Here is a 10,784-nt window from a genome sequence, read left to right on the forward strand (position 1 = left end):
TAATAATTTTTATTTATTTTTAAGTACCTCTTTGAATCATTTCTATTACATGGATTAATCAAAGCTCTGGCCTACTAGTATTCTTTAAAAAGCACCTCATGATTGGGTTTTCACATTTCCATTCCAAGTCTCTGGAAGATCTTATACTTCTTACCCTATAAAACTACTACTCATATTTGGCTTAGTTTCCTTCTCTAATCAGCTGCCCTCCCCATTCGTCTACATGTCCCAGAAAAACCCTGTGGTTGCCTTTTATGTTACACTGCTACTGCCTATTAACCTGTTTCAAAATTCTTGATAGGCAGAACTCCCCTTACAGAAGGAAATCCTAAAGCTTATTTGTGTTTTTACTTATGATAGATAAAATTTTATCTATTTGCTAGCAAGATGGATCACATGTGCAGTAAATCCAACATGTTTAAAGCCAAAATCATTTTCCCATCCTTTCTGTTTTTCTTTCCTCAATGAAATTTTCATTATTTATCAAACAACTCCCAAATTCAACTGAATACTGCAATTTTCTGTCCCATACTGCCCTTAAGTCAATTAACATACAAATTTCATGTTACTTTCTCTTCTTTTTTTTGAAACAGTGTCTCATGTAACCCTGGCCTAGCTTTGAACTCACCCTGTAGCAGCAGATTACCTTTAATCCCTGACCTTCCTACCTCCACCTTGAAAATGTGCACAGGTGAGCATCAGCACACCCAGCAGTTTTGTTTGTTTTTGGATAGAGCCTCAATACATAGCCCAGGTTTGTGGGTTTTTGTTTTTGACACAGGGTTTTACTGGCCTGGACCTCCCTTTACATACTAGCCTGATCTTAAATTCAGAGATCTACCTGCCCCTTTTTAGACCTGCACCACCACAGCTGACTAACCTTGAATTTAGGATCTTCCTTACCTAATGCTCTAACTACTGAGATTACAGAAGTGTGCCAGCATAGTCTACAACTTCCTTTTACTGAAAGTATGGACCCCTAACAGAACAAAATCCAAATGCCTTGGCATTCCATTTATGGTCCTCTATAATATAGGCTCTTGCTATTTCAAAAGTCTTAATTTCCCAACCAACACCATTTACTATTTTTTTTAAATATCTATTTATTTAGTATACAGTATTCTGTCTGCTTGTATGTCTGCAGGCCAGAAGAGGGCACCAGACCTCATTACAGATGGTTGTGAGCCACCATGTAGTTGCTGGGAATTGAACTCAGGACCTCTGGAAGAGCAGGCAATGCTCTTAACCACTGAGCCATCTCTCCAGCCCCCACCATTTACTCTTGAACACACTTCATGTTATATTTCTATGCCTCTGACATATTATTTCATCTCTCAGAGTTCTATCTCCCTTGCCGTCACTATATATGCTTAGCAGACTCCTATCCATCCTTTAATGCATAGTTCAAATTCTTCCATGTGAAACTGACCCTGATTACTTACAAGTTTTTTAGGAATACCTCAGCATTCTGTTCTTATGAAGTTTTTTCCCCCTGAGACAGGGTTTCTCCGTGTAGTCTTGGAGCCTGTCCTAGAACTAGCTCTTGTAGACCAGGCTACCTTGAACTCACAGAGATCTGCCTGCCTCTGCCTCCTGAATGCTGGGATTAAAGGCATGTGCCACTACCACCCAGCTTGTTCTTAGGAATTTATGACATTGAATCTGTAGTGATTTTTTTAAATTACAGATGATGATTCCATTAGAAGAGCTCTTCAAGGGCAGGCTATATCTTATTCATTTATGTATTCCCAGGGCCTAAGTAGAGGTGCTCAGGGAATGTTTGACAGAAAACAGCTATCTGATGTTAGGCCCTTTGTCATCATAGCTGGGAAATGATGCCAGAGCCCAGTAGCATATTGCTGTCATTACCTGATGTTGCTATCCTCCAAACCATGGGAAGCTTCTCCACCATCTCCCTCATAGGACATCATGCTTTCTTCATTTTCCATGCCCATCCTTGTAGTCTCTTGAAGCACACAGGGCTGTTTGGGTCTTAAAGTGCCAGATTCCACATCAGAGTCACTTCCACTTTCACTTAGCTGAATAGCTGTAAAAAGACAGATTGCGGTTCATTAAGAGACAAGCTTGATGAACTAGAGGTATGGCTCAGTGCCAGAGTGTTTGCCTCAAATGTATTAGATAGTATGCATTGAGCCACAGCACCAGAATAACAAAACAAGAGCAAGAAAAATTCTTGTCAGAATTAGCATCTTTAGACTGGTATTCCAAAACTAGTCTATACAGATTTTGTGCCTATAGTCCTCACCTCTTAGGCCTTTCTTTTTTTTTTTTTTTTTTGAGACAGGGTTTCTCTGTAGCTTTGGAATCTATCATGGAACTAGCTCTTGTAGACCAGGCTGGCCTCGAACTCACAGGGATCCGCCTGCCTCTGCCTCCTGAGTGCTGGGATTAAAAGCATGTGCCACTACTGACTAGCTTCTCAGGCCTTTCTTTAACTACCAAATGTCAATAGTAGCAAGATATATAGTTTAGAAACTGAGTCCAAGCGATTTATGTCTTCTATCTCAGTCTAATCTACCTGTTTTCTATTCCCATCAATACCTTTACCTTGCCATTGCAATTCCAATTATTATTATTTTGGGGGGTGGTTTTCAAGACAGGATTTCTCTGTGTAGCTTTGGAGCCTGTCCTTGAACTCATTCTGCAGAGCAGGCTGGCCTCAAACTCACATAGATCTGCCTGCCTCTGCCTCTCGAGTGCTGGGATTAAAGGAATGTACCATTATTGCCTGGCAAAATTATTTTTCTTAATTTTCCTTTCCTTTTCCCAAACACAACCCTTCAAAGCTGCTACTTGGGCACTGCCTTTTCTACTGTTACCTTTATGCACCTGTGTCTGTTCATCTTCATTTCTTCATTGTCCTTAGGCTAATGGACATGATCATCCTGAGTGTATGTTCAGTACTCTCATGTCTACTAATGTAACTCCAATAAAAGAGACAGATTTTTTAAACTAGCACACAATATGTAGCAAGTAGGTTCCTGTTCAGTCCTGAGGGCAAAACAGTGAGCTATATAGAAACAGAAGCAAAGGAGCAAAAACTCACCAGAAAAAGGGTTATCTCCTTCTTCATCACTCCCAGCATCTTCCTCATCATCTTCTCCTTCAGACATAAGTAAATCCTCATACAGAACACTGGCCTGAGGCTGTTGTACAGTTCCTTCCTCTTCATCTGCAAGATCACCATCTCCTTCTTCACCTTCCTAAACAAGTCCAAGTGGCAGCCATTATTGACTAAGTAAGAGACCAGAATACCTTCTTTCCCCTGCATCCCATTTGCTACCTCATAAGAAGTTAAATAATTATAGTAGATGGATTTGTCTACCTCATTCTACAGTCAGACTGAGACTCACTATGGAGAAACTATATGATATCACCTTAGGATTTGGCCTGCCCTGTATGACTGGGGCTCCTGTCATATAAATGTATAATGTAACCATAAGCTTTCTGTAAGCATACTCACTGGGGCTGGAGTCTTAAGTTTCCCATCCTCCTCCTCCTCCTCCTCATACCCTTCAATAGCTACACCAGATTCTTCCTTGCCCCAGCCTACCTCGGCCCTGGAAAATCTGAGTAAGTAACACAAATAACACATCATTGAGGGATGTGCTTATAGGAGTTAACCAAGGGTTCTTTACCTAGGACAAATGCTCTGTCCTGATATCAGAGCCAACCCTACTGCTAGTGGAGACTGTTTATATTGCTCAAGGAATGTGCATTTTCCCCAATCATTTTTTTGAAAATAATGGACAGGGCAAGAAAAACCAAAGAATAGGAAAGTTTTTGGTTCACTCTTAACTGTCAATAGAGGCAATGTTTCATTTCTAACTCAAGCTTTTCAGATAGAAAATCCTTCTGGGTTTTGCACTCTTTCATGGAACCTTGAGAACCAGCTTCAGAGTGAAAGTACGTTTTTATATCTCAGGCAAAAGCCAATTAAAAATTATACATAATTTTAATTTAATTTATAACTTAAAAAAAACGCACAAACAGGAAGCCAATTGCTGTGAATGCTGTCTCCGAATGCAGCTGGTCTTTTTAGTCAGTTACCTATTAGGCTGCTCTGATGCCTCACCTACTTTCCCTAAAGTTCTACTATGCTTAATTCTACCAACTACGCCCCAGAAATCAAATTTCAAAGCCTTGTTTTCAGGGCCAAAGGGTCTAGTCATCCTTAATGTGTGCATGCTATCAGTCCATCCCTCCATATCCACCCAGCAGGCAGATCACCAATCTCACAAGGAGAAAGAATATCCTACCTGTGTTAGCTGCTTTTCTGAAGTAGCACCGGGAATATCCAAGACAGACATATTGCTCTCATCTTGATATACAGAGGTATCTCGAGAAACACTGAGTGATGTGCTGTTATCATACAAATCAGGAGGCTGTGGCATAAAACATACAACTTAGCTTCTACCAAGGGAACAACTAGAAGAAATACAAAGAATTCTCCTTCATAACATTCACTGAAGAAAAAGGACATGCAAGACAACCCAATTAAAGAGGAAACACAGCCTGGTACAGCTTTGTAGACAAAGTTTTAGAACCCTAGGAATAACATCAACTCTAGCAGACTTACGGTATCTAGTGTATGTGTTCAGAAACTAAAGCAGAAATGCATAAAGCCTAGGGACAAGTGTATATATATATTAACAGCCTCTCTGGTCAGTAACCTACTTTCTTCTTCTAAGCCTTGCCTTGCTGTTTTTAAGTTCAGGAATTCATATTAGTGACAGTTTTACTGACTTAGAGGCATATAATAAACTGGATGAAGGAATTTAAATTTCAGCAAGAGCATGGGATGATTTGACAGTTGATGAGTTTTTAGACATTGCTTCAAAACTAAATGGTATGTTAAAAACAAAACAAAACATGGGCTTTGGAGTAAACAGCCCTGGGATTGAGTCTTGGTTCTACCACTGTTAATCATGTAAAATATGGATAATAATATCTACCTTATAGGGATGTCATGAGAATTAAGAGCTATGTACCAATACCTGGTATTCAATAAATGATATATCCCTCCCTTTTATTGTCCCCCAAAAGAACGGGGATTTAGCAAATAGATTCTAGACAACGATAGGAGGGACTAGATAAAATACCCATGAAGTGAATAGAATAAGAAAAGTAATAATCATCAATTTCACTTGTAAAGTATATTTATAGACATAAACACACATACACAGATATGAAGAAACTCAAAATATTGAAGTTGTAACAGATGGAATTGATAAATGAAACCTCTTTGCATATTCCAGTTTTTTTTCAAAAAAACACTTTATTCATTTTTAAAAATTATGTGTATGAATATATATTATATATATTTTTGTTTTTCAAGACAGGGTTTCTCTGTGGTTTTGGAGCCTATCCTGGAACTAGCTCTTGTAGACCAGGCTGGTCTTGAACTCACAGAGATCCACCTGCCTCTGCCTCCCAAGTGCTGGGATTAAAGGCGTGCGCCACCACCGCCCGGCTTTAAATTTTTTTAAAATATTTATTTATTTATTATGTATACAATATTCTGTCTGTGTGTATGCCTGACGGCCAGAAGAGGGCGCCAGATCTCTTTACAGATGGTTGTGAGCCACCATGTGGTTGCTGGGAATTGAACTCAGGACCTTTAGAAGAGCAGGCAATACTCTTACCCACTGAGCATGCAGTGCCTATGGAGGCCAGAAGGAGGTGTCAGAACTTCTGGAATTAAAACAGCAAGCCACACAAAGTGGGTGCTAGGAACCAAACTCAGGTCCTCTGAAAGAGTAGTAAGCACTCTTAACTGCCAAGCCATCTCTCCAGCCTCATCTTCTAATTTTCCCCAATCATCATGTTACTCTGGTCAATACAAAACCTGCTTATAGGCAAGGAATAGGGGTATAAGCCTATAGAGCACTAGGAAAGTTAGGTCAGGAAGATCACAAACTTGAGGCCAGTCTGGATCATACAGCTAGACCCTGTCTCAAAGAAACAAATGTACGCCCACATGTGCTGTTCTGGAAGCAAGCAAGCAAACAACATTTGACTGAGAAGATTTGAGTTTCCAAAATAGAGGCAAAATAGATTTCAAAACATTAGTGCACAGATAAACCAGTATGCAATAGAAGGGAAAATCAGGAAATTTTTGCAAAATTTTAAAGTGTAGTGTGTAAATAAAGAGGACTGCCAGGCATTGGTGGCACACGCCTTTAATCCCTTGGGAGGCAGAGGATGGGGGATCTCTGTGAGTTCAAGGCCAGCCTGGTCTACAGAGCAAGTTCCTGGACAGGCTCCAAAGCTACAATGCCTCAAGATACAAATAAATAAATAAAATAAATAAATTTAAAAAAAATAAAGAGGATTTTGAGAAACTGCAAATGAATAATTCTAAAGGACTGAGCTCAATGCAAGCTCAGTAGAAATATCCAGATGCAAATACATTATTGACTGCCACTGTCTGGAAGTTAAAAATAACATGGTTACTTCCATGCTTCTATACTATCACACTTGTATTATGACAGATTAATCTTACACAGACACTTTTTTTTTATTTTTTCCTTTGGTTTTTTGACACAAGGTTTGCCTATGTAGCTTTGAAGCCTGTCTTGGAACTCTCTCTGTAGACCAGGCTGGCCTCGAACTCACAGAGATCTGCCTGCCTCTTCCTCCCAAGTGCTGGGATTAAAGGTGTATGTTACCACAGCCTGGCCAGACACTTTCTAATAATCTTTTGATTTTATATAGTAATGAGTAAGGGTGGTCATACATGAGGCTTTTCTTTAAGTTAATAGGCAATGACTAGGCTATCTTAAAACGTATACACATAAATGAAGGGAATGATGAGAGTATGAACTGAAAAGAACGGAGCAGTACTATCCATCTCATACTCTCCCTCCATAGCAAACTCACTAAGTATACCAAAACAGCTATTGCTCAGGAAGGACAAGGCTTTGATTCACCAATGGTCTAAGCTTATGACTCTCCGAGACCTGAGAAAAGCACATGCTACTTAGTGGTTATTCTTCTGGAAAATGATGGCTAATACCCAAGATTTAACTTACCAGAAAGTACCTTGTGGAAACTGTGAGTCTATTAGCAAACAAGGCCTTCCTGGGCATAATCACTCACCCAAGCCCCCTTGACCCAATCTGCCCATACAACTCCAAGAGCCTTTCCTTGTTCTGGACCTTGAAGAAGTATCTGAGGGTTCTTTATACCTGGCCCCTCAGTAACCTAGGTTTTGGAATGAAAGAGAGAGTAAAAGATAGATAGAGAAAGTGTACGAATGAGACACAGAGACAGCAAAAATCCAACAGAGATCATCTATGCTGCATTTAAATTTAGAGTGAAACCTGATAGAATGAAAAATAATCCTATGAGAATTGGAAGAAATTCTGCAATAGAGTATTTGGTCAAATTTGAAAGAGCCTCTGGGAACTTTACAAAACAACAATAACAATAAATAAAAACCCTTTCATACAAAGAAGGAAACAAATATTTACTGAATTCCTGTCATGTGCCATGCAAACTAATCATTTAATGTTGGAAAGCACATTAACAATGTTAATTTCCCAATACCACAAAACTAGACAGAAGCAGAGTTAAGACTCATACCCAGGCCTGTTTTATATCAATCTTATGTCCTTTTCCACTCTAACAGTGTCTCCAATAAAGAAACTAAGAATCTGTTAATATTGCATTTAAAGTCTGTTCTTCAAATATGCCAACTTTCTCAGACTGTAATACAGAGGAAATATTCAAAAGGTTTATTCAGACTAAAAAAACTAAAAATTTCTTATTTACCCTGCTTTCTAGTCTTCTAATATATAAACTTAAAATATAAATATAAAAGTCTTCATTGAGTAGGAAAAGGAATTAACCCCAGAAATTGAGAGATGTGAGTTACACTGATATACCTCTAAGGTAACAGGTATTCAGATATCTAGAAGGTATAAGAACAATGTGGCCCTCATCTGTAACTGAGCAATCTATATTCTAGGGATGTTTTAGAACCCCAAAATTTACTGACAAGAGAACTGGAGACCTAGAAGATGCCTCTGGCTATAGAAGTCAGGAATCTGGCATTCTCATACACTGTCTATAAACAACCACCCCACTCATTCATCCCATAGTTGCCTCTTCTGGATTTAACAAGGCCACGAAGATACATGGCCCTCACTCACCTTAGCCTTTGAGAAGACAAGAAAGCACACGAAAGGCATATGAAGAGGAAGGACAGAGAAGAATGGTATCTCAGTAAATACATCTGTTAATATGCTCCCAATTTCCCAAATCATAAGAAAACTCTAATAAATTCCTAATCCTTTGGCTCACCTGAGGTGTGTAAGGTCCTGGAGTCATTGGGTCCAGGCTTTCTAATTCTGCTTCCTCCAGAGCTGCTTCTTTAGCTGTACAAATATCTTTCTCAAGTTGAGTCAAATGTTCATCATACTGAGAAACAAATGAAATTAATGAATTTATCCAACATTTAGGTACTGGGCAGGCAAAAATAAACAAAACAAATACACAATCCCTGTCTTCACAGTGTTTCTATTCTAACAACAGAACGCAGCTGATAACCTAAACAAAGAAGAGAAAGAAATGATGGAGCCGGGCGATGGTGGCGCACGCCTTTAATCCCAGTACTCCGGAGGCAGAGGCAGGCAGATCTCTGTGAGTTCGAGACCAGCCTGGTCTACAGAGCTAGTTCCAGGACAGGCCCCAAAGTCACAGAGAAACCCTGTCTCGAAAAAAAAAAAAAAGAAAGAAAGAAAAAAAAAAGAAATGATGGAATGAGAATAGAAGACAGAATATGGCATTTGAAAGAAAACAGGGTAGTTAGGAAAGCTTCAAACTCAAGGACACAATAGAAAGGTTTCAGGGAGCTAGATCTTCTTAACCACCTACCTCTGTTAATGTCTGGTAACAAACATTCACAATCTCCTGAGCAGTCTTAGTATACTGACTCTCAGACCCTATGAAAGAAGTAAAATGTAACTTTAAAAATTTTATATTTCTTCAACACACTGATTTAATACATATTGCTGTTTATTCATTTATTTAAAACACCACTAAAATTTGTTTTTCAAGGCAGGGTTTCTTTGTGTAACCTTGGCTGTCCAGGAAGGAGCTCTGTATACCAAGTTGGCCTTTAACTCACTGAGATCTGCCTGCCTCTGCTTTCTGAGTGCTGGGATTGAAGGTGTGCACTACCACCACCCAGCTAAAATTTATGTTATTTTATGTATGTGGGAGTTTTTCTTATGTGCATTTCTGTACATTATATGCATGCCTGGTACCCAAAGAGGCTGTCAGACTGGAGTCACATATGGTTTGGGGCTGCTATGTATGTGCTGGGAAGTTAAACCAGGGTGTCTGGAAGAGTAGCCAGTGCTGTTAATCACTGAACAATCTCTCCAGCCTCATACATTGAAATTTAAAAGCAAGAATTTTACACTTTGCTATCCAATAGTATATAATTATTTAAGATCCAGAAAAACCTATGTGTAATCTTTAACTTGGACCTTTCTTCTACTTTCTTTTTTCATTTTCTTTTTTTCTTTTGGCTTTTAGAGATATGGTTTCTCTTTGTAACAGTCTAGGCTGTCCTGGAACTCACTTTGTAGACCAGGCTGGCCTTGAACTCACAGGGATCCGTCTGCCTCTGCCTCCCAAGTGCTGGGATTAAAGACATGCGCCACCACTGCCCGGTGAGCATTTGGTCTTATAGAGGATTCCTGTACATTTTTCAACACTCACATGGATTCACAACTATCTGTAACTCCAATTCCAGAAGATACAACACCCTCTTTTAACCTCCTTGGGTACCAGGCATGTATATGGTGCAGAGAAATATATTTGAGCAAAACATTCATATATGGTGGGCAATGTTGGGACACACCTTTAATCCCAGCACTCAGGAGGCAGAGGTAGGAGGATCTCTGTGAGTTTGAAGCCAGCCTGGTCTACAGAGCGAGTTCCAGGACAGCCATAACTGTAATTTAGAGAAACCTTGTCTCGAAAAAAAATCAAACCAACCAAACAAAAAACCAAACAAAAACAAAATAACACTTAATCCTACCTAGCACTTGAGGGGGGCAGAGGCAGGTGGATCTCTGTGAGTTTGAGGCCAGCCTGGTCTACAGAAGCTAGTTCCAAGACAGGCTCCAAAACCACAGAGAAAACCTGTTTTGAAAAACCAAACCAACCAAGCAAAAAACCACAACAAAAGATTCAGACACATAAAATAAACCTAAAAAAATAAGTCCTTTTCAAATAAAATACATCTCAAGTATATACTATCTACTCTTTAAATATGTTAAATGGAGCCAGGCATGATGGTGCGTGCATGCCTGTATCCCAGTGCTAGAGAGGTTAAGGCAGCAGATCATGAACTCAAGGCTCAATCAGTGATGAAACACTAACTGCCAAACCCAACTCCCGAGTCTTTACCTTAGAAGCCCTCTTACACTTGATAGTTCTGTCACTCTACACCTCACTTTCTAGGCACTGTGCCTCCATCTTTGACCCTTTGGTCTTTCTAATATTTATTTTATGATGTCAGAGAGATGGCTCAGCAGTCCAGAACACTGGCTGTTCTTGCAGAGGACCAGCAACCACATGGCAGCTCATAACTTTCTTTCCAGTTCCAAAGAATCTGATGTCCTCTTCTGGCCTTTGTAGATACTACATGCATGGTGAATAGACAAGCAGGCATAAATTTTTTATTTTTATTTTTTATTTATTTTTATTTTTTCGAGACAGGGTTTCTCTGTAGCTTTTGGTTCCTG

At 39.4% G+C, this 10,784-nt stretch overlaps 1 protein-coding gene across 9 annotated transcripts in view; it reads right to left on the minus strand.

Annotated features, from left to right (window-relative positions):
- Taf1 (TATA-box binding protein associated factor 1) overlaps window positions 1-10,784 on the minus strand; it is a 70,624-nt gene that overhangs the window by 3,597 nt on the left and 56,243 nt on the right. For 4 of the 9 annotated variants that reach the window (XM_026784764.1, XM_026784766.1, XM_026784765.1 and 1 more), the window contains 7 exons: window positions 8,902-8,969; window positions 8,329-8,445; window positions 8,178-8,183; window positions 7,123-7,227; window positions 4,281-4,406; window positions 3,068-3,224; window positions 1,870-2,047 (listed from right to left, as the gene is read on the minus strand). In XM_026784764.1, the coding sequence (XP_026640565.1) occupies window positions 1,870-2,047; window positions 3,068-3,224; window positions 4,281-4,406; window positions 7,123-7,227; window positions 8,178-8,183; window positions 8,329-8,445; window positions 8,902-8,969 (757 nt within the window). The remainder of the gene's footprint in view (window positions 1-1,869; window positions 2,048-3,067; window positions 3,225-4,280; window positions 4,407-7,122; window positions 7,228-8,177; window positions 8,184-8,328; window positions 8,446-8,901; window positions 8,970-10,784) is intronic. The other 5 variants (XM_026784768.1, XM_005358564.2, XM_005358563.2 and 2 more) reach the window with 2 other exon arrangements.

Source organism: Microtus ochrogaster, chromosome X (assembly GCF_000317375.1).
Source record: "Microtus ochrogaster isolate Prairie Vole_2 chromosome X, MicOch1.0, whole genome shotgun sequence".
Classification (NCBI taxonomy): domain Eukaryota; kingdom Metazoa; phylum Chordata; class Mammalia; order Rodentia; family Cricetidae; genus Microtus; species Microtus ochrogaster.